At 48.7% G+C, this 24,472-nt stretch overlaps 1 protein-coding gene across 1 annotated transcript in view; it reads right to left on the reverse strand.

The window, feature by feature from the left end:
- The window catches only part of FAM178B (family with sequence similarity 178 member B), a 103,194-nt gene that overhangs the window by 67,903 nt on the left and 10,819 nt on the right, over positions 1–24,472 (reverse strand). The window contains 3 exon segments of the mRNA XM_064371345.1: positions 9,128–9,212; positions 12,772–12,877; positions 20,784–20,936. Coding sequence (XP_064227415.1) covers positions 9,128–9,212; positions 12,772–12,877; positions 20,784–20,936 — 344 coding nt within the window.

The following is a 24,472-nucleotide window of genomic DNA, read 5'->3' on the forward strand; positions in this document are numbered from 1 at the left end:
TCTACTTATAGGGTTGTTGTGGTGATTAAATGAGATAGGCCAAGCCCTGGTCTTGGTGCCTAGCACAAATTAAGCTCTCTGGAAACGTTACCTATTCTTTTCAATTAAACTACTTTTATTATCATATCCAAGAATAATACATTTTTTTAAAACAGAGGTAAATTATGACGCTGAATTACTGTTATCATCGAATTTTAACTGGAGACTGAAGGGGCTATGTCAAGCACATTACAGCTCCAATAAAGCTGTGGGTCCTGTGGTCTCCTGGGTGGTCCTCCAAGTGTTTTCCTGCCCATTTGGGTCTAGACAACATTCTCACAGCACCAGTGTGGGGACGGAATGGAGCTGGGGTGGCAGACCTGGATCCCAGCCAGCCTCTCTGGGGCTAGGGACAATGGGACCAGCCCTGTGGAACCCAGGAGTGAAGGGCACCCAGCATGAGAACAGCATTGGGTCCAGGGCCCAGGCACTTAAGTGCTTCACATGTGTGGGCAGCAGCTGGGAGATGCAACCTGCAGATGAGAGGGTCGCAGGGCCTCCACTCTGGGGGCTCTGACTGGCTTGCTTCCTGTCCCCACAGCAGGAGGCTGTCCTGTGAACCACAAGAAAGGCAGATCGGTTGAGGCGAGGACACTTCCTAATAAGATGGTGAAGAACACAGAGTGCCAACCTGATAGACAGACTAAAGACTGCTTAAATTTCACAATAATTATTCCGTGTGAAATGTGCCAGACCCTTCCTCCCACAGCCCACAAAGAGTACCTACTGCATAATTCCATTTATATAAATTCTAGAGAATACAAACTAATCTGTAGTGACAGAAAGTAGATCAGTGGTTTCCTACAGACAAGAGGTAGGGGTGGGATCAATCATGAAGACACACAGGGAAACTTTTGGAGGCCATGGAATATATTTACTAGCTTGATTGTAACAATGGTTTTACAGGTACGTATGTTAAGTCAAGTATATAAATTATACACTTAAATGTCCCCAAGTTAATATATTCAGTTATGCCTCAATAAAGTTGCTTTTTAAAGAAGGATGAACTAAAATAGAAATATGTATAAATGTTTTGTTTCTACACCCCAGTGGCTCATCCCACCTCCAGGACTCCCCACTTGGCAGACCCCTGGTCTAGAAAGCCCTGCCTGACCTTCCTCATGCAGGGTGTGGCTTCTCCAGACACCAGTGGGGAGAACTGGGAAACTCTGAGAAGAGCAATTGACACTGGAGGTAATTTCCGATGGATACCAATGTGGCAAAAGAAATACGGTACAAATACATAAACACAAAAATATAGATAAAATGTGGATTGTGCATTAATTTTGTTCCTGGAAATAATCACAAGAAACTGTTACTAATGAGTACTTGGGAGGAAGAAGTGGTTGTGGGGAATGGCTGGGAAGAAAGCTTTCATTCTTTATTTTACATCTTTCTCTAGTATTTAAATTTGCTAAACTTGGTACATAGAGTACTTTAAAAAAAAATCACAGGGGTTACCTGGGTGGTAAGATTACTGGCCATTTTGTTTGCACTTTATTCTTTTTACAAGAAGCAACTTTATGTATGTTATCTGAGAGGAAGAGTGGGAAGGAGGAATAAAGATAAAGGAAGGAGAATGCAACAAGCAGAAAAGAAAGTAACCCACAAAAAGGGGCCTGTACAGAAGTCCAAGGCCCCAGTGACTGCGATCCCAGAGCTCCAGGAACAAAGGGAAAAGTGTGATCAAGTGAGGAAGAACAAAGTGTCCTAAGACTCTACTCAAGAACGTGAAATAAATTTTGTTCTTGGAGCTAAACTTCTCGCCCACTTTCAAAATATCCAAAGAATGTACTGGCAAGGGTCATTCTATTTTATTATATCCCCCTCCTCCTACACAAATATTATAGAAGCCAATAGAGAATGGAATGGGTAGGTAAAAATGGACAATTGTCTTGGAAGCAAATGTGAAAGAACCTACGCGTGCTCTGCTCCTTTTCTAAAGCATTTTGATGTTGCTGATAGAGCCCCTTTTCCTATGGAACTGGTTCAAGACTGGCACTAGGTTAACGGCCAGTCATACACTGGCTCACCCAAAACATTTTTGTTAAAAAAACATGAGGTCATTTCTCTTAATAACCAATTAGTTGCACAAGAGTATGTTTGCTTTCAAAACCAAATTCTACCACAAAAAAACTATTACAGCTAATAAACAAGTTCAGCAGGTTAATATATAAAAGTCGACTGTATTTCTACACACGAACAACGAACAATTTGAAAAGGAATTAAGAAAACATTTCTAATAGCACCAAAAGAATAAAATACTTAGGAATAAATTTGACCAAAGAAATGTGAGACATGTACACTGAAAATTACAACACATTGTTGAAAGAAAATAAAGAGGATCTAAATAAATGGAAAGACATCCTATGTTCATGAATTGGAAGACTTACTTTTATTAAGATAGCAATACTATCCAAAGTTATCTGTAGATTGAAAACAAGCACTATTAAAATCCCAGCTTTCAATGCTGCAGAAATTAACAAGCTGGTCCTAAAATTCATACGGAAATGCAAGGGACTCGAAATAGCTGAAACAATTTTTTTAAAAGTATAGTTAGAGGACTCACACTTCCCAACTTTGAAACTTACTACAAGCTATACTAATAAAAAATTTAGGGTACTAGAATAAGAGTACACATATAAACCAATGAAATAAAATTGAGCATTCAAAAATAAACCCTTACATTTATGGTCAAATGATTTTCAACAAGGGTGCCAATATAATTCAATAGGGAAAGAATAGTCTTTTCAACAAATGGTGCTGAGACAACCGGATATCCACATGCAAAAGAACCAAGCTAGACTCCTATCTCAAACCACATGCAAAAATGAACTCAAAATGGATCAAAGACCTAAATTTATGAGCTAAAACTATAAAACTTGGCCGGGCACGGTGGCTCAAACCTGTAATCCCAGCACTTTGGGAGGCTGAGGCAGGCGGATCACGAAGTCAGGAGTTCAGGACCAGCCTGACCAACATGGTAAAACCCTGTCTCTACTAAAAATACAAAAATTAGCCAAGCGTGTTGGCACACACCTGTAATCCCAGCTACTCAGGAGCCTGAGGCAGGAGAATTGCTTGAACCCAGGAGGCGGAGGTTGCAGTGAGCCGAGATTGCATGACTGCACTCCAACCTGGGCAACGGAGCGAGACTGTCTCAAAAACAAAAAACAAAACAAAACCTATAAAACTCTTAGAAGAAACCATAGATGAAAATTCTCATAACCTGAGACTAGAAAATGATGTCTTTAAGTTTGACGCCGCAAAGGAAAAAAATAGGTAAGTTGGACTTCACCAAAATTTTAAAAGTTTGTACATCAAAGGACATTATTAAAGGATTGCAAAGAAAGCCCATAGAATGATATAAAACATTTTCAAATCGAAGGTCTAGTATCAAGAATATATAAACAACTTCTGCAACTCAACAAAAGAAAACAACTCAGTAAAAAACAAAAACAAAAAACAAAAACAGCAGAGCATTTGATTAGAAGTTTCCCTGGAGAAAAAAATACAAAGGCCAATAAGCATATGAAAAGAAGCTCAACATGCCTGGACACCAGAGCAATACAAATCCAAACCACAATGAGATACCACTTCACACCCATTAGGATAGCTAGTGTCAAAAAGATGGACAATAACAAACATTTAGGAGGATGTGGAAAAATTGTCATATGTTGCTGATGAAAAGTAAAATTATATAGCCACCTTGGAAAACAGCTTGGCAGTTCCTCAAAAGGTTAAACATAGAACTGGGCGCTGTGACTCATGCCTGTAATCCCAGAACTTTGGGAGGTGAAGACAGGAGGATTATTTAAGGCCAGGAGTTCGAGACTAGCCCAGGCAATATGGCGAGTCCCAGTCTCTGAAAAAAACAAAAAAATTAGGCATGGTGGTATGTGGCTGCAGTCCTAGCTACCTGGGAGGCTGAAGTGGGAAGATCACTTGAACCAAGGAGTTCAAGGCTCCAGTGAGCCATGATCATGCCACTACATTTCAGCCCAGCAACAGAGCATAGCCCTGTCTCTAAGAGAAAATAAAAATAAATTGTAAAAAAGTTAAATGTAGGCCAGGTACAGTGGCTCAAGCCTGTATCCCAGCACTTTGGGAGGCTGGGGCAGGCAGATCATCTGAGGTTGGGAGTTCAAGACCAGCCTGACCAACAAGGAGAAACCCCATCTCTACTAAAAACATAAAATTAGCTGGGCGTGGTGGCACATGCCTATAATCCCAGCTACTCAGGAGGCTGAGGCAGGGGGATTGCTTGAACCCAGGAGGCTGGGGTTGTGATGAGCTGAGATGGCGCCACAGCACTCTAGCCTGGGCAACGAGAGCAAAACTCCATTTTAAAAAAAAAAAAGTTAAACGTAGAATTACCATGTGACCCAGCAATTCTACTCAAGAATATACCTGAGAGAACTGAAAACATATGTCCATAAAAACACTTGTATGCAAATGTTCAGAATATTATTATTTCTGGAGACAGGGTCTTGCTTTGCTGCTCAGGCTGAGTGCAGTGGCACAATCATGGCTCACTGCAGCCTCTAACTCCTGGGCTCAGCTTCCTCAGTAGCTGAGACAACAGGGCACGCCACCATGCCTCGCTAATTTAAAATAAATCTACTTTTGTAGTGACAGGATCTTGCTATGTTGTCCAGGCTGGTCTTGAACTCCTAGACTCAAAAGATCCTCCTGCCTTGGCCTACCAAAGTGCTGGGATTACAGGTATGAGCCACCACACCAAACTTGTTATTATTCATTATACCCAAAAGGTTGAAACAACCCAAGTGTCTATCAACTGATGAACAGCTAAGTAAAATGTGGTATATCCATAAAATGGCGTATTATTCAGCCATGAAAAATGACTGACATATGCTATAAAATGCATGAATCTTGAAAGCATTGCTAAGAAAAGAGGAACAAAAGGTACACGATTAGTATATACGATAGTATATGATTCTACTTATATGAAATGTCCAGAATAGGCAAATCTATAGAGATTAAAAGTAGATTAACAGTTGCCAGGAGATAGGGGAGGCAGGACTGGGGAGTGACACTGATGGGAAAGAGGTTTCTTTCTGGGGAGATGAAATGTTCTGGAAGAAGACAGTGGTGATGATTCAGCAACTCTGTATATACTAAAAACCACTGAATCTTACCCTTTATTATTATTATTATTATTATTATTTTCAGACAAAGTCTCACTTTGTCGCCCAGGCTGGAGTGCAGTGGTGTGATCTTGGCTCACTGCAGCCTCCACCTCCAGAGTTCAAGCAATTCTCCTGCCTCAGCCTCCCAAGTAGCTGGGATTACAGGTGCCCACCACCACACCCGGGTAATTTTTGTATTTTTAATAAAGACAGGGTTTCACCATGTTGGTTGGCCAGGCTGGTCTAGAACTCCTGACTTCGTGATCTGCCCTCCTCAGCCTCCCAAAGTGCTGGGATTACAGGCGTGAGCCACCTCGCCCAGCCTGTTATTTTAACTTAGTTACCAAGAGGACATCTCACATAAAATCTATATCCTGGTCAGCCACGGTAGCTTATGCCTGTAATCCTAGCACTTTAGGAGGCTGAGGCCAAAAGTTCAAGACCAGCCTGGCCAACATGGCTGTTATAGCAAAACTCCAGCTTAAGAAGACAAAGAGACTGATGGAGACCAAAGAGAACTTCATTTTGGGCCCAGGCCAGGAGGAGGCTCACACCTAAAATGGCCGCCGACCCCGACCAAGAAGGCAGTTTAGCTTACATGCTGTTTGAGGCAGGAAATCAAGTCAGGAAGCGCGTTTCAGACACAGACAGTCAAGTTTTACAATCTTGGGCTTCATGGTCATTTGACTCTATAGTCTTGCAGCTGAGGTAGGGGGTCGAAAGGTGGGGGGAGGTCATCCAGGGAGATCAGAAGAACAGGAAATGCAGGAATGTGCAGGCTACAGACCTAAAGATGTGCTCTGGTGCTCTTATCTATACAGAGAGAGGGTGATGCCAGGTCTGCTAGCCTGTTCCTTTTCTGAATACAGCTTATAACTAGGCCTAGAATGCAAGATAAGCTTACAGCTTCACTAGGGGGAGGTTACTCAAATTCCTTAGTCTTCGTACAATTCTAAATGGCCTTTACTTTTAGTTAACTACTACTTGTGTTATGCTTATTGTTTAAACTATATTCTGTTCTATTTTATTTCATTTTATTTTCCTTCCACACACACAGTCAGTGGAGCACACCCGTAATAGTCAATGCTCTGAAGTCCTGGTTCCAGGACCTGTCCTGGGCCCCTCAGCTCTTCTCTTACTCAGCAGTTTAGGATAAAGGCGATCGCACAAGACTCTCCTCAAGACAGTCTGGGAAGAACTGTTGGTCACCACAAACTCCAGGAAAGGATGGAAGTTTACACACACACAAATCTCCCGTTTACACGTGAGAAGCGCCTTGAACACACACGGAGGCGCACACACAAATCACAGCTACAAGGGAAGGGATGCAGCCTGTCTTCCCTGAGCTCTGTGCCCCAGAGGCCTGCTGTCCTCTCAGACATTCAGAGCCCCAGGATATTAGTGAAACCCTGTAGAGCTTGACTTCCTTCTGCATCAATTCTGGATCTAACTTAACCTTAGAAATGCTTCCTGAGGCCTTGCGTGGTGGCTCACGCCTTTAATCTCAGCACTTTGGAAGGCTGGAGGCGGGTAGATCACCTGATATCAGGAGTTTGAGACCAGCCTGACCAGCATGATGAAATCCTGTCTCTACTAAAAACACAAAAATTAGCTGAGCATGGTGGTGGCCATCTGCAATCCCAGCTACTCGGGAGGCTGAGGCAGGAGAATCACTGGAACCTGGGAGGTGGAAGCTGCAGGGAGCTGAAATTGTGCCACTGTACTCCAGCCTGGGTGACAGAGCGAGACTCTGTCTCAAAAAAAAAAAAGGAAATGCTTCCTGAATTGGCAGTTGATCTTTAGTTCTAACTTCTGGCAGATTCTCTCTAGGAACCTGGCCCTTTTGCTCTTGACCTAGCTTTTTAAAAATAACTTCTTTTGCATGCTATTTCACTTAGCGTAGTGTTTTCAACGTTCATCCATCGTGTAGCATGTGTCAGAATTTCCTTCCTCTTTGTGGTAAAATATACATAACATAAAATTTACCATCTTAACCATTTCTAAATGCACAATTCAGTGGTAGTAAGCACATTCACAGCGTGGTACAATCACTACTACCATCCATCTCCAGAACTCTTTTTTCCTGCAAAACTGAAGCTTTGTACCCATTAAACAGTAACTCATTCTCTCCTTCCCCTAGCCCCTGGTAACCACCACTTTCTGTGTCTATGAATTTGACTCCCCTGGGTAGCTCATATATGTGGAATCACACAGTTTGTTCTTTTGTATGTTATTTCACTTAGCATAATGTTTTCAACATTCATCCGTATTATAGTACATGTCAGAATTTCCTCCTCTTTTTTTTTAAATAATACATCATGGACATTCAAAGAATTTCCTTCTTTTTTAAGGCCAAATAATATTCCACTGTATGTATATACCACATTTTGTTTATCCATTCATGGATGGACACTTGGGTTGCTTTTGCCTCTTAGCTATTATGACTAATGCTGCTAAGAAACTGGGTACGCAACTATCACTTGAGACCCTGTCCTCAGTTCTCTAATGGACCTGGCCTCTCACTTTGCCCATACCAGTCAAGATCCCACCTTCAGGCATGGAATTCTCTAGGTCAGCCCCTGGTCCCCCAGGCAGGAAAACAGAATCCCAGGCTGGGCTCTCAGGTGGTGTCCACAGGAGATGCTCTGGAGTTGGAGGAGCCAGAGATAAGCTAAGCTGACAGGGGACTCAAGAGCCCATTTCTGACCTCTCCTAATGGGGGCACACCAGAGACAACACGGCAAGAAGCAAAGGAGAGTGGGGTGTCCCCTCTGCCTCAGCGGAGGACACACATACCACTGCACAGAGCAGAACAGCAGGACAAGGGAGGCCTCTGTTCCCCTAAAGGGCAGGCATGCTGCAGAGGCGGCCCCAGGGGCTCCAAAGGGCATCAGGGGCAGCAGGGGCAGAGGTTATAAAAAGGGAGAGGGTGCTGAGACTGGTGCTATTCAGAAGACCTCAGTTAGAGGGCTCATGGAGTGGGGGGTGGAGGAGTCTGGAATGATTTAATTTGACAGATGGCCTCAGCTCAGCCAACTCCTGAAGCAGAAGAGGTACAAAAGCAGAAACTGGAAGGGCTGGGGGTTCATGGTGCACCCTGGGGCTACAGCCTTAGGCCTTCCAGGCCTTGCGCTTTTGTGCTCTGGGATGAGCAGCCTACAACTGGCAGGGAGGTGGGGTCTGGCCACCTGGGAGTCCCTCTCACTGTCTGCCTAAGCAACTTTCAACTGGTTACATGATATTTTTTGGTGCCAAAGTGTCTAGGTTCAGGTACCAAATGACGACAGCCTAGGGAGGGTGTAGCCACTGGGGTGGCGGGAGCAGGAAATTAATTCCTTCTGTGGAACTCTGAACATCCAAAAGTATTATAAAGAGGAATTAAATACACCTCCTAAATGCCATAACCAAGGTGCCAGCTTGAGGCTCTCATTCCCACCCAGACCAAACTCAGGGGCACTGCAGATGTCCCAGCAGCCAAGGAAGGCTGTCACTGGGGGAGATAGCTTCAGACTCTTCCCTTTGGTGACTCCAACCCAAGGAGCACCCTGATTTGATGTGGATTTTCCTGAAACCCTCCCAAGCTAACCAGTGCTCTCAGGAAGGACTTGGGGGCAAGCCGTCTCCTCAGACCTAGAGACTGTCTCAGTCTGAACCCACTGTTCTGGACTGCTCTGGGCTCCCAAGAGCCTGTGAGGTCAGTCTGGCTATAGCCACAGGGACCGAGATCTGAGGCCAGTTCAAGATGCTGAGGGGCCTGTTGGTTCAGCATTTTACTAATGCTGGAGCCTGAGCCAAAGATGGCGTGATGCTTCCACATCCCGGTGATGCAATGTCCCCACCAGCATCTCCCCTGCTGCTGGGCTCTAGGCACTGAGAGTCATGTATCAAAGGCTTGGGAGCTCAGCACGCCAGTCTCCACCCTGCATTCCAGTACTGACCAGGCTGAAGGAAGAGCTCATCCACACTGAGATCCCACAGAAGACCAAAGGCTCCCAAAGACGTTTCTGGAGGCCATGTCAGCAGCTAGGTGGAAAAAAATAGCTGGTTACCTGGGTCATTCCTATGAAGCAATGCTAGCAAACTTCTATTACTCCACATTAAATAAATCCCATTTAATTCTCGCAAGTCTGTATGGTAGGTGACTGTCATTGTTGCCAATTAAAAGACGGGGAAACCAAGCTCAGAGAGGTCAAACTTCCCCAGAGTCACACAGCCTGTGAGCAGCAAAGCCAGCACTCAAGCCCAGACACCCAGGTCTGTGTCACTTGAAACCTCCTACTCTGTCCACCTCTGGTATGGGAGTCTTTGTTCCTCTGCCCCTAGCTCCCTGTGGTCACAGCCATGCCTCTCCAGGGAAGGACCTGGGATAAGGGAGAGAAAGCATGCCTGCACTGACCACAGGTGGCAGGACAATCACAGGGTGGACCCTCTCTGAGATCCTCGAATCGTTTCCAGGTCAGCACCTTCACTCACTGTCATCTGAGACCATCAGCTTGGAAGGTCTTTGGTACCGAGCACAGGTCCTCAAACAAGAGCGGGGTGGTAACCCCGCTCTGGAATCCTTACCTGAATGCTCCTGGAGCCTGACAGTCAGAAGCTGGGGTTTGGAACATGCAGAGAGGCTGACAAGGGGATGAGCAATGGGACAGCAGCAGCTCACAGGATCCATCTGGTCTGGGCACTTAGCAAGCGACCGTGGCCACCACGCTGTGCAGGACATCCTTCCTTTTCAGTTCCCAGAAAAGCCTGATGTGTGGGTGCTGTGGCCACATCTCCTTTCAGGACTAAGGCTCTTGCTCTCCTAGGGGCTGGGCACTGTCACTGTTGGGGCCCTGAGTCCAGGCCCTCTCTGAGCCTTGACCTTGGAGGGAGCACTTGGTCCGAGGTCACAGCCCTCACCAAGTGTCTGATAACTGGCTGAGGCTGGAGAGCTTGCCTCAACTGGGTCACGGGGCTCCAGAGTCTGGCGGGACTGCCTGGGACCAACTGCTCTCCCTCCCTCACAGGTGAGATTCCAAAGTGCGCTCCCCAGTAAGCCTGCGCGGAAGCCCTCAGTTCGGCATCTAGAACTCTGCCTTTCTCCTCCTGTCGTAACTTCTTATGATTATTATCATTATTACTTTTGTCTTTTTGTGGAGAACAGAGTCTCACTATATCGCCCAGGCAGGTCTCAAACTCCTGGGCTCAAGCTATCCTCCTGTCTCGGCGTCCCTAAGAGTTAGGATTACAGGTGTGAGCCACAGAGCCCCGCCTCCTTTCATAACTTCTTACATTTTCATGGCTGAATGCTTGAGTCTCTCCCAAGAACATACATTCATTGAGGGTGTACGCCTCCTGCCAATGTCTACTCTCCTGGCAAGGCTGGCCCACATGAGGGCACAGTTCACCCAGTGCCCATGCATACCCTACTAAAGCCTCTGGGAGGCACGTGATCAAGTCCCTGAGAGGACTCAGGCTGTCCTTTCCAAGAATGTCGACGGAGAAGGGCTGAAGCAGTCTGCCCACCTCACCCACGCCCTGGCTCTCGGAAGGTACAGGCCTGGCCCCAGCAGCCCTGGGACCCCACTTCCCTAGCTGCCTTTGACTGGACAAGGGGACCACTTAACTCCTCTTAGCCTAACCAGATTCTCCTTCCTGAGGAACCAGATTTGGGAACAGAGTCTGGCCATACTTGGCCATGGAGCCTGAAGTGAGAGAGCAGCAGAGGCCGGTCCTAGGATCCTGACCCTTCCTCACCCCTGGGTCCTGCTCCTCCTGGAGCTCAGCACGCCCCCGTCCTGGGATCCCAGGAACCACCCTTGCACCTACAGAAGGCAGCCCCTATGGGTTTCTGCCTCCCACAACCACCATCCCCAGTAATTACTCGAGGTTCTAAATCCCGAGGATACTGCCAATAAGGCCCCCTAAAGCCAAGATCTGAGTTCACCCATGGGGGTAGGAGCTTTTGTTTCTCTGTCCTGCAGAGTGTGAGCTGGAACTGCTGCACTAACAGTGTGCCTTGCAGAGGACGCCCAGGCCCAGAGCAGAACTCTGCGGGGGCACCACAAGGGCAAGGCAGCTCACAGGATGTCCACCTCACCTCCACATGGGCCCATCACGCCTGGCTCCGAGGCGCAGAGCTGATGCTAAAAAACATGTCCGTGGCAATACAGGAGCGTGGCAGGGCCAGAACTCACACCAAGTCTGTGTCTGTCTGACCTCAGGGCTGGGTCCCACACTCCTCTCTGCTCTAGCCCCCTCCCAGCATGATGGAGATGGGGAAACAGACAGGGCGGGGCTTGCCCGTGCCTTGATGGGGGTCTCTGAACCTGGAGGAGACCAACACGCCCCCGGGAAGGCACTCCACGCCGTGTCAGGGTCACACAGGGCCCCTCTGTGGGCACTGTCTCAGACAGGCCCTTTGTGCCTCCCAATGCTCAATTGTGCGTTCTGTCATACACTGTGCAAGGAGCAGGGGCTGCACCAGCCAGCATGGAGAATAATGGCCCCACTGTTCCCCATTAACTCCTGTTCCTTCTGGGCCTTAGGCGAGGGTCTGGGGGCTGGCAAGGTTAGCAGCTACACACCAGAGCCCTAGGAGCTGTGTGTCTTCTTCCTCCAGGGTGGAGAGGAGCAAGGCAAAGGACTCAGAGTGTGAAGGGAGAGCTGGAGGGCTCTCTCTGGACTGCAGCCAGCTTGCCAAGCAGTTCCCGGAATAATCCACCCCTCATGATGGCTCTGATTTACAGCTGGGGTCCAGGCTCCAACTGGCAGGAATGGGACCAGCTGGAACTTGTGACCCGCCTGTCCCTAGACAGGGATGATTCTGGGTGGAAGCCAAGGCCAGGATGGCATCCTCATGCCTGGCATTCAGATCACAGCGGTTAGCTCCTGGGCGTCCCTGCTGGCTTCTCACTGCCTCCCTCTGTGCAAAGGTGTCAAGTCCCAAGCAGAATGTATGTTCCCCCATGGCAAAACGTTTTAGCAGCAACCAGGAGGGAAGAAACAGGGCAGCCGGAGCAGCTGATTGAGGCTTTCCCAGCCAACCTACAACTGTACACGGGAAGCACACACACTCAAACACCCAAGCACCCTCGGCTCCAAATTCATGAGAGCCCCACACTTCAAGGGGCACTGCAAGGCTGCCATGGGCCCTGAGTGGCCCTCCCGCTGCTTATGGGATAAAGGACCTGTGACCATTGGTGAAGAAATTAACTTTGGAGCACTGGAAGCACTTGTTGAGGGGCTTAGACAGATTCATTGAGAGGTTAGACTGTAAAACCACTGGGACCACTAGGTCCCTCAGGAAAGCCACGTGAGGGCACAGGCAACACCCAGAGACACACACACACCCTCAGCGGAAGCAGAAGCTCCCAGTGCTCGCTGTTCTGGGAGACCACAGGCAAACCCCCCTGGCCTTGGCATCCTTAGCACTATGGTGGGGATCATGCCCAATCAGCTCTCCTGCCTCCTCCCAGTCTGAGCCCAGCCAAGTAGCATCTAAGGCAAGAAGAGGTGAAATGCCCACTCCTCGGCCTGTGGGCCTGCCAGGCCACCAGGCTGCAGCGCTCCCGCCACCTAGTGGCAGGCCTGTAGTCCTCACCTGGAACAGCCACTGGAGCAGGGGCACCGGGCAGTCGGGCACGTGCAGGTAGAGGGTGCTCAGGAGGCCGCTCCGCAGGAAGGAGAGCTGCTGGGCCGGTGAGGAGCTGGGGAAAGAGGGCTCAGGTTAGGGGGGGCCTCTGTGCCAACACACCGGGAGACTGTCACTACCCAGCTTCACTGGCTGTTTGGGAAGTATATCAGTAATGCTACAGACAAATGTGCTTTTCCAGACCTCAATACATGGATCTATGGGAAGGAAAAGAACCCAGGCTAGTATCAGAATCATCTGCTCTTCTCGCATGTTGCATGAACACACCTCACAGTGTTTAAAACACATGGTGGGTGGCCAGACGTGGTGGCTCACACCTGTAATCCCAGCACTTTGGGAGGCCGAAGTGGGTGGGATCACGAGGTCAGGAGTTCGACACCAGCCTGGCCAACATAATGAAGCTCTGTCTCTACTAAAAATACAAAAATTGACGGGAGCAAGCAATACCAGCTACTCGGGAGGCTGAGGTAAGAGAACTGCGTGAACCTGGGAGGCAGAGGTTATAGTGAGCCGAGATTGTGCCACTGCACTTCAGTCTGGGAAACAGAGGGAGACTCCATCTCAAACACTCAGAAACACTCAAACACACACACAGACACACACACACACACACACACAGCAGGAAAGTGCAGTCTGCCCTTTCCATTAGACCACAGGGGGAAAGTGAGGTATTTGCCAGGGGTGTGGAAAGGTGAGGAGTGAGCCCAGGAGCGGGCATCTTAGCATTCCTCCAGCTGCGAGGGGTGGGCAGGATTACCCCTGCAAGACCAGGGTCTCAGGCTCTGGCTACACAGGGCATTTCTGCTCTGCCTTATGTTTTTCAGACACAAAGGGGACACCTGAGAAGACGGGAAAATAACAAAAAGCGGCCCGGGATGAAGACATTCTGGGAAGGAAATACCAAACGACAGTTCCATGGATTCTTCAGAAACCACGTGATCTGCAAGTGTCCCAGATTCCGGAGATGGGGGTGTACTCAGACCAGCCACGTGGCTGTGGCAGTGACTGTGTACCCCTCTGGCCTCTCCCTCCTAACAGGAGCTCTCAAAATCAGCGCTGGTGTGGAGATGAGTCCTGCACTGGGAATCACTGACCTGGTAGATCACCTTGAGCTACACGGTTCTAGATCTCTGCAAAATGAGTTGTTGAAATATTTCATGTGGTTGTAGAGCCTCTGGTAGAAGGTGCTTCAGAAGTCATTTTAGAGGGGTTAGCTGGACTTTGTCACCATTCCTGAGCTCCTGGTCATCCCCAGAGAGGCTGGGTTTGGGGTAGGATTCTCCTGTCCTGTGCATTTTGTGACCACCCTCTTTGCTTGCTCTCTCTAGACCACATCCCAAAGATAATTATCATGGATTCCAGGAAATGGAAACGTAAGTTCACGTCTTTTTAGTTTGTTTGTTTTTGAGACGGAGTCTTGCCCTGTCGCTCAGGCTTCAGTGCAGTCTCGCGATCTCAGCTCCCTGCAACCTCTGCCTCCCAGGTTCAAGTGATTCTCCTGCCTCAGCCTCCTGAGTAGCTGGGATTATAGGCACGTGCCACTGTGCCCAGCTAATTTTTATACTTTTAGTAGAGACAGGGTTTCGCCATGTTGGTTAGGCTGGTCTCAAACTCCTGACCTCGTGATCCACCCACCTTGGCCTCCCAAAGTGCTGGGATTACAGGCATGAGCCACTGTGCCCAGCCTGTTCTTTTTAATGGCCCAAATGCACGCAAAGAACGTTTCAGATAGTACTTAACATTGCCACCCTAAATAAAAAGTTTTTTAGTCAGCCCAACTTCCTCCTTCTGCTCCTCCTCCTCCTCCTTTTTTAAAAAGAACATCAGACTTTAATCTGCCAGGAACAGAATGCTACAAAACAAAGATTATCCTCTGAGTCAAGCTGCTGTCTCTCTGAGTATGTCCAGGCAATTTACAAATTGCATGTTCTTTCTCTAAGTCATTTAAGTTCAGAGGAGAAAGCAGCTTTGTTCCTGTGGTTGTGAAGTTTACTGCCCTGAAATAGACCTTCATTTGTACATACAAACACGTGTGCACCCCGGGACTGCTGGCATGCTCCTCTCTATCCACGTGCCTGGTCACATGGAGACTTTCATGGACTGACCCCAACAAGATGCACGGTTCAAGAACATGCACAGCAGCCTGAATGCAGACAATACCTATGCAAACAATGACGGGAGGACCTTGCAAATTGGTAGAACCCCGAGAGGCCATGTGGTGAGGAGGCTGGCGCTTCAGGGACTCTGAGGAGATTCTGGCTCTGACATTCTGCCGCAGGGGGCACCCCGCCAGTTTCTTAGTGGGAGAATTGACTGTACAAGGCCCTGTTGGCTCAGATCAACACATTTCTAACTGCTGCTCCAAGGGAGAGACCCCACAGTTGCAATGTCTCCCCTCTGCTACGTGGGCCTTGCAGTTTCTGCCAGAGAAATGATTCATTGGCCTCTGAGTTCATTGCTGCTGAGAAAATTTTGTCTATGGAACCAGAAGCAAGAGAAAGACAGAAAGGACACAGTCCTGCTCTGCCCTGGGGTGAATCGCTTTCAAGGAACTCTGTGTTTAGGGTTAGAGGCAAGGAATCTCCTCTGAAGGCTGAGTACACGCTCAGTGGGAAAGGGGTCTCCTTGGCTCAGCCACAAGCCCTTCTAGATGGCACAGGGTAGTGGGGGCAGGGAATGGGGCTTGTGTACAGACAATGCCCTAACTCTGGGGAAGGAAGGAGGGTCCCAACAGCAGCACTTGGGCTGGGAAGCCTGGAGGAAAAGGGAAAAGGGAAACGGGTGGGAGGCATGTGCAGTGAAAGCTCAAACGCCTTGGGTGACATTATCAGCTGTTGTCAGGAGTCACATCCCCACATCAAGAACACGGATGCTGGGTCCAAGGGGGTGCCTCTGTCCATGGCCAAGCCAATGCTGAGGTCAGAAGTTATCCTGAGAATGTTGGAGGACCCCGGAGGGAGAGACGGAGGGACAGTCTCCGTCGGCAGATGTCACACAGGCCTGGCTGAGTGGGAAGCCCCAGCTGTCAGTCCTGAGGATCCCACGAAGGGAGGTTCCCATCGGAGTCCCCAGCTGTGACTGGAGATGAGGAGGGAGCAGCCGCAGTCAGAACACTGCTAATCCCCAGCCATGACAGCAATGACAGCGGCCAGGTGTCTGCCTCCACCCTCGCCACCCACTGGAGCAGAAGGAAGCGAGGGGAGGACGTCAGCTACAACGGGGAAACCCACAGAACCAGTGACACCAAATGGGGGCAGCTGGGCTCAGCACACGGGGCTTCCCGAGCAGAGCTCCTACTGACTTCATCTTGGAATTTCTGTTCCTCATGATGCCCAAGGGAAGATTCTTCCCGCCTCAACCTCATTTATTTTAAGGGCAGCAGTCCCAGAAGGCAAAGTCTCTGAATGCCTTGAGAATCCCAAGTGATGGCTGAAGGATAAACACCAAGTGCAGTTATTTATAAGTATCAGTTCCTGGGCCTTTGCCAAGTTACTCAAATCAGTCTGAATAAAATGCCTAAATACAACAGAAACCAATAGCAACCAAAAGCTTTTACCTAGGGCCCTTTTCTTTTTCTTTCCTTTGTTTACATGGAAGAGAGGCCAGGCGCAGTGGCTCATGTCTATAATTGCAGAACTCTGGAAGGCCCAGGCAGGAGGATAGCTTGAGGCCAGGAATTCAAGACCAACCTAGGCAACATAGTGAGACCCTGTTTCTAAAAAAAAAAAAAAAAAAAAAATGAAAATTAGCTGAGCATGGTAGTGCACACCTGTGGTCCCAACTACTTGGAGGCTGAGGCAAGAGGACCTCTTGGGCCAGGACTTGGAGGCTGCAGTGAGCCGTGATCATGTTACTACACTCCAGCATGGGGCAGCAGAGCATGAGCCTGTCTAAAGACAAGAAAAAAATGAAATAAAAATAATCGAGGGTTACCACAGGCAGAAACTCAGGGATCCCACGATCCCACGACAGCCCTGCTTGCTGCCTCCGCTTGCTCTTTATTTTGGGGGGCAGATGCAGCCAGCTGGATGGCTCAGCCCTCTCCACACTCCATAACTGCTGGATTTATTGCACCTGGGCTTCAACCCTGGCCTCTTCCTCCAGGAAGAGAAACTCATGGCAAAATAAGAGTTGGGGTTGCCAGGCCTTGGGGAGAAGCTCAGCCTCATCCACCTCCTTCTTTCCCCTGCCTGCTGGATATTCATGGAGGAACACCCTGGCCCATGCATTGGGCTTCCAGAAAGCACGCTTACACCAACGGCAGATGAACTCAGAGGACAAACGCAGACCCCGATGTCCTTGCAAACACCATGGAGGAGCCTATGACTAATTGAGCAGGGCAGGCAAACTCCACCCTTCCAACTTCTGCCTGAGTGGGATGCGGGCTTTGGTCCTGACGCTTTTCCATCAAGGAGCATCGGATTTCCTTTTCAATTACTGTCAAGGGAGGAGGAAAAAGTTCCATTTCTGTAATCAGCTGGTACCAGCTTCCAGCATAATGGCATGTGACTCTGGTGGCCGGGGACCGACCCTGGGATGCACAGCTAGCTTGCGATGGATGAGGGAGTCATCTGGACCAGGTGCATTTCCAAGGCAGGCTACCCAGGAAGGGGGTTCTTGCACATAAACCTGAATATATCCAACAGGGCAGCTGCTGGGGTGCAGACACCAAGCCCACTCGTGCTCGTTCTGCAATCTAAAACAAACTGCTTAATTTGCGCCATTGCCTACTTTGTTCAGAGGGAAGAAAGATATTTTCCCCTTTTCACAGAAGGGCAAGGAGTGAATCTATTTCAAGAGCTGATTTTTTAAAAAATGGCATTTACTTTCCCCCCTTCTAATGATAAAAATGATATATGTTCATTGTATAAAGTTAGGAATATACAGCGGGTATAATGAGGAAAATGAAAAACTGGCTGTCAGCTCACAGCGTGAACTTTCTCCCATCCGAGTACTAACCAGGCCAGACCCTGCTCAGCCTCTGAGAGAACACTGGGCATGTTCAGGGCACAGCCACAGACCACAGTGATAACTCTGAGTATGAAATTGGACTGATGACTTTTTGTTACTAGTTTTTGAGACAGGGTCTCACTCTGTCACCCAGGCTGGAGTGCGGTGGCATGATCACGGCTCACTGCAGCCTTGACTTCCCTAGGCTCAAGCAATCGTTCCTCCTCAGCCCGGCAAGTAGCTGAGGCCACAGGCATGCTACCACATCTGACTAATATTTTTGCATTTTGCCACTGCATACCAGCCTGGGCGACAGAGGTTTTGGTAGAGATGGGGTTTCTCCATGTTGGCCAGGCTGGTCTAGAACTCTTGAGCTCAAGCAATCTTCCCGCCTCAGCCTCCCAAAGTGCTGGGATTACAGGTGCGAGCCACCATGCCCGCTGACTGCTTCTTAAGAGTTCCAGTAACCTTGTCACCCGCCTCCATGGCCATGTTTCCTGCTGAATATGGTAAAGCCATTATTCGACGACTGACTAGTGTTTTCGAACACTCTTGTGTTTGGTCTTGAAGTCCTTGGCACAAGCAGGAAATGAAAGATGACCCAGGGCTATATGGTGACCTCCAGGTAGTGTGCCTTACCCCTCCCTGGCAGAGGTCCCAGGACTGAGTCAGAGTCACACAGAGGGCATTCCCCCCAGAAGGCCTAAAGCGGATTCCCAAGGCTGCAGATCTGAGGCGCTGGCAACATCCTCTCTACTGAGCCTCATTAGCATATCTGAGGGAGGAGGGTCTGACGCCCTCACTCCAGGGAAGCTGGGCAGCCACCTGGTTCCATTTGGCAGGCCTGCTCTGATCCCAGGTCACCGCTCCATGGGCCATCTCATCTGTCAAACACTTCCTGCTTGCCATCCAGTTTAGGACAGAAAACCTGCTGTCGGCACAAACTCTGTGGCTGAAGCAGCCCAGGAAATGCCTTGCTTTCTCCACCAACCGCCTCAGTTCCTGCCCAACCATTCTTTCAATCTCTCCTTTCTCTAGTTCTTTTTTCATCATCTATCTCTTTATTAAATACTTTTCGAACATGGTGATGTGAACCCTTACTAACGTTCTTACACTCAGACCCAATACCTCACACTGCAGCTATGAACACATTCTAGACCTCCAGACAAATACTTATATATAAGAATATTCCCTAATGTATTATTTATAATAAAGGGTGGAAAAAACACTTATGTCCAAAAAATGAGGAAAATGGTTAAATATGTTAGGGCATCAATGTAATAAAGTATTATTTCTTTATTAACATTTTATCATCTAATTGCAATGCTTAGATGTTGTTCAGATTCTGATTTGAACAATCTATAAAAAACATCTCAAGAAAATTGAAGGCCGGGCACAGTGGATCACGTCTGTAATCCCAGCACTTTGGGAGGCTGAGGCAGGTGAATCACATGAGCCCAGGAGATTGAGACCAGTCTGGGCAACACAGTGCAACACGGTGAGACCCCATCTCTACAAAAAATACAAAACTCAGCCTAGAGTGGTGGCACACACCTGTAACCCCAGCCACTTAGCAGGCTGAGGTGGGAGGATTGCTTCGGTCAGGAAAGCAGAGGTTGCAGTGAGCTGAGATGGCGCCACTGCATACCAGCCTGGGCGACAGAGTGAGACTCCATTGCGAAAAAGAAAAAAAGAACATTGAAATCTGAACACTGTTATTAGTGCTATTAAGAAAGTACTATTTCTTTAGGTATAATAATGATATTGAAGTTATGCCTAAAAATAGAGTCTTATGTTTTAGAAACAAACTGAAGTAGTTGTAGATTACATTTTGTGTGTCTGAGATTTGCTTAAAAGTAATCCCGAGTTGATGGTGTTGGTGGGCAGAGGTTGAGAGGAAACAAGATTGGCTTGGAGTTGATCCTTGTTGGAAGTGAGTGATGGGTGTGTGCAGAGACAGTATATGGTTCTCTATACTTTGATATGTTGTAACTTTCCATGATAAAAACATTTTTTTTTTTTTGAGACAAAGTCTCACTCTGTCACCCAGGCTGGAGTGCAGTGGTGTGATCTCTGGTCACTGCAACCTCTGCCTCCTGGGTTCAAGCGCTGGGATTATAGTCGTGAGCCACCGTGCACGGCCCAATAAAAACTTTTAAAGGAAGCATATCAATGTTAAGAGTAATCTTTGTTTCGTACAATAAGATGGACTTGGAATTCATGAAATAAACATAAGCCCTGAATAACTGGAAAAGAGAGCAAGACTCTGGTGTTCAAATCTTCAGGTGGCCAAAGAGACCACAGAAGCAGCCCCACTTCTGTGCTCCTCACTGAGTGGGCAAGGGCAGCCCCGTGGAGCACCAGCCTGCCTGAGCACCCGGTAGGTGCCACTGACTGAACCCTGCGGGCTTTCCTTCTTCTTCTTCTTAAATATATTAGCTCCTAATCCCAAGTGTTGGATATGATTGTGGTAAATCTTTTTCTCTCAAAAAGAAACATAGTCAGTGGTTATGTGATAATGATCATGAATTTACTCCCTTTTGTTAGAGTGCGTGCCTGTGGCTGGGGACAGGCTTTTCAGCGTCGGCATCACACACACTGAAGTGCAGTGCCTCCAACAAGCAGGTGGAAGGGCCCGTCATATGCCCTGGATGGCCCAGGAAGGGGCCTCAGTGCTGACAAAGACACAGCGCCAAGGCACGCATGGTGAGTCTGAATCAAGCTGTTCTGTGACACTGGGGCGTGGGGAAGGAAAAAGCAACATGAACCTGTAAATGCACAACTGGCTGTCTGCTATAATGTGGGTATTTTTAAAGTATGTGCAACAAAATTAGTAAATGAAATACTGTAAGTAGACAGCGTCACCTATATCCCTGAAAGCTGATACATTCAAATTGGCCTGATCACCTCTTCAAATTTCCCCCTTTGGGGTGGCCCGTATCCCCAGGCTCCAGAAGGGAAGAGGCCTGGACAGGCTGTGCCACCCCCTCACCCCACCTCCCCACACTTACCTGAGGAACAGCCCTTCCAGGTGGCTACGTGGCTTCAGGTGTGAGGAGTCCAGGATGCATGGCAGGGGGTGACGCCTGGCCAGAAACACCGTCTCACCTGGATGGACCGGCGGGATGGTCTCCAGGGACACTGAGTACTTTTCCACCGGCATTCTGGCAAGGCAAGGGACAGGAGGGCTGAGCATCAAAAGGTGCACCGGGGGCGGGACATCAGAAGGTGTAAGGGGGAAGCAGGGAAGGGGGGAAGGGAGGAAGGGGGGAGGGGCACGCCCCAGGGGCTTTCCTGCCTTTCAGTCCCAGGGGGACAGTGCCACCTGCTGTTGGAGGAAGAGCTCATCCGGACACACAGGAGACCTTCACTCTCCCATCAATATGGCCCATCCCTTGCTCAGGGCACCAGTCCAGCAGACAGAAGATCCAACCCCACCCAGTGGCTTTGTCAGGTCAAACTTTCACTGCAGGTCTACAATGCCAGGTGCAGAAGGTGAGTCAGGAAGAGCATAAACAAATCACTGCAATCCCCTCCGACAAGTGGACAGAGAGGCCTACAGGGCAGCTTTGTAAGGGCACAGGAGAGGAGCACTGGGTGTGGCGAGGGTCAGGGAGGGCATCCTGGGAGTGGCAGGAAGGCTAGCAAGTGGGCAGCACGAGGGTGGGCGGAAGCAGGCAGCAGCAGGAGGGTCTTAAGCCCAGATGAAGGAGCCCAGACTTTCCCTCTGGGCCACCAGTCATCAAGCTCCAGGGCTCCAAGGACCACCCAGGCAGTTGCTGCAAGGCAGATCCTGGTCTGGCCTGGCACAGAGTCTGATTTAGTGGCTGGGAGCTGGCCCTGTGGACAGAGAAGGGACAGGGAGAAGGGACAGGGAGAAGGGACAGGGAGAAGGGATACATTTCAACAGTATCGGAGAGAGGGGAAAAATGACAGGACTTAATGATCCACTGAAATGAAGATGGGGAAAAGGGAGGCAGCAAAGATGTTTCCCAAAAATGAGCTAAATTTACATGAAGAAGGACCAGCAACGTGCCTGAGTCAACTAAGTTCATGGGTGAAAATAGCAGCAGAGGTGTGTGTACACACACACACCTACACACATATGCACAGACACAGATGTGCTCAGAACATGCGGCACCCACCTGCAGCATATGACATATCCCAGTATGATCGAGGGTCACCCCAGGGAGCAGAATCAGAGGGAGGGTAGAGGAAGAGAAGGCAATTTCCTGTTTACTTCATATAACTGTGTTCTGCTTGATTTTATAGCAATATAACACATATTCAACAACAGGAACAATAAAATAAAATAAGCTCTGGACACTGCCTCTCTTCCTCTGAGCAGGAGACAGCCCATTCCCAGGTTCCCAGCCAGGTCCACTGTCTGAGACAGCAAACCCAAGGGTAGACAGCCTAGAAGCCTCCTTAGGATCTGGACATGAGCAGCTGGCACTGGGCGTGACGTGGTGTCGCCTGTGACCCACCAGCCTAGCACGTGGAACCTGTCTCACTTTCTGGACAAGTGACCCAAGGTAAAGTCCTGACCTCACATCACAGGGTGGTCCCGAGGATGAAATGGCACAACAAAGGGGAACGATGCTACAGACTCAGGAGGACTCTGACCCTGCAGGCTTCGGGAAGCATCTCACCAAACTTTTGCACAAATGGTGAAACAATTTCCTGTTTGGTTCATTTCTTTGCCATTAGTTTTGTATCTATTCCTTGAGTTCTTTTTTAGTTTGAAAAAATGTACAAATTATTAAAGGCCTAGGCCAGGTGCGGTGGCTCACTCCTGTTAATCCCAGCACTTTGGGAGTCCGAAGTGGGTGGATCATGAGGTCAGGAGTTCGAGACCAGCCTGGCCAACATGGTGAAATCCTGTCTCTACTAAAAATACAAAAATTAGCTAGGTATGGTGGCGGGCACCTGTAATCCCAGCTACTTGGGAGGCTGAGGCAGGAGAATCATTTGAACCTGGAAAGTGGAGGTTGCAGTGAGCCGAGACTGCACCACTGTATTCAACTGGGTGACAGACGGAGACTCTGTCTCAAAAAAAAAAAAAAAAAAAGGCAGCCAGCCAGGTGCCATGGTTTACACCACCTTGGCCTCCCAGAGTGCTGGATTATAATCCCAGCACTCTGGGAGGCCAAGGTGGGGGGATCACGAGGTCAGGAGTTCAAGACCAGCCTGGCCAACATGGTGAAACCCATTTCTACTAAGATATAAAAAACTAGCCGGGCGTGGTGGCACATGCTCTCTTTGTCTGTGGTAGTGCACTCCTGTAATCCCAGCTACTCAGGAGGCTGAAGCAGAAGAACCGCTTGAACCCGGGAGGTGGAGGTTGCAGTGAGCCAAGATCACGCCATTGCACTCCAGCCTAGGCAACAGAGTGAAACTCTGTCTCACCAAACAAAACAAAACAAAACAAAACAAAAAAAACCCTGTAAGAACTAAGCTAATCTATAAAGGAGTCCTAGCTCTGTCCCCAAAACCATCTTTTAAAGGGGCTTCTGTGATGTTGGCTGTAATGTATGTACATTATTAAGAGTTATGAGGCGACTCTTACACATCTAATTGGGGATTTCCCGTGCAGCCTAGAGCTGAGAATAAAGGATGATGTTGTGGTTTAAGTAACTGCCTCTGCCCCAGGCTCAGCACACACGCAAGGTCTTTTAACTTTAAGAAATGGAGAATTGAGGATGCCACCCATTCAAGATGCAAGCCAATTGTTAGAGCATGCACAGATGCTTGATTGGGACTCCCGGGGTCGTTTCTGTGACGGGCAGTTGTGGCAATTAGATGACGCCTTGTCTGGCAGTCAGTGATCAGCTCCCACCCTAAGCACGCCTTCCTGACCTCCACCCCCTTCCCTGGCCCCATTCAGGGATGGAAGAGGCTGCTGGCTTTGTACACTGGTGAGGGACTTTTGTAAAACAGAAAGTTGAACAGTCCCATCCAAATGATCTCACATCAAAACCACCACCTCAAAGTGGCTGTTGTCAAAGAGGCTTTCTCAAAGCACCACTGGAAAACGTCATGCGCCCAGCAAATTACCAGTGATTTCAAAGCCAGCACTACCTTCTGCGTTAAGCTGGCTGCACAGACAACTCCCTTTTTGTGAGGAATTTCAAAACATCCAAGCCATGACTTCTGGAATGCTGATGTACTCGGTAGAAAGATACAGAGCTGGAAGAATTACTCTTGCTGCAGAGATTTTAAAAAGGTTTTAAAAGGTTTGAGTCCATGGCTATGTATCTAGTGAGTGGAGAACCTGGAAACCATATCCAGGCACCTCAGCTCAGAGAGAAAGTTGCTTTCATCAAATATAATGCTGCCAAAGTGCTCCTGCCGAGGGAGGCCTTTGGCCTTAAACACGCTAATTAAATTCAGTCTTCATGCCCCACCATGTCATACTTCCTGTGGCATCAGACAGGAAGCAGCATCTGCCTGTGTGGGAGTCCATGTGGGACTTCACGGCCGCCTTTCCCTGGATCTCCGGGCAGGGTGCAAGGAGCTCTTTGTCCAGCTGTAACAGCTGCTCAAGTCAGAACACATTCCCAAACTTCCACCGTAAAAACTGGCACCAGGCTGGGCGAGGTGGCTCACGCCTGTAATCCCAACGCTTTGGGAGGCAGAGGCGGGTGGATCATGAGGTCAGGAGATCAAGATCATCCTGGCCAACATGGTGAAACCCCAT

The sequence above is a fragment of the Aotus nancymaae genome, unplaced genomic scaffold, assembly GCF_030222135.1.
Source record: "Aotus nancymaae isolate 86718 unplaced genomic scaffold, 86718_ANA_hifiasm-v0.15.2.pri h1tg000131l, whole genome shotgun sequence".
Classification (NCBI taxonomy): domain Eukaryota; kingdom Metazoa; phylum Chordata; class Mammalia; order Primates; family Aotidae; genus Aotus; species Aotus nancymaae.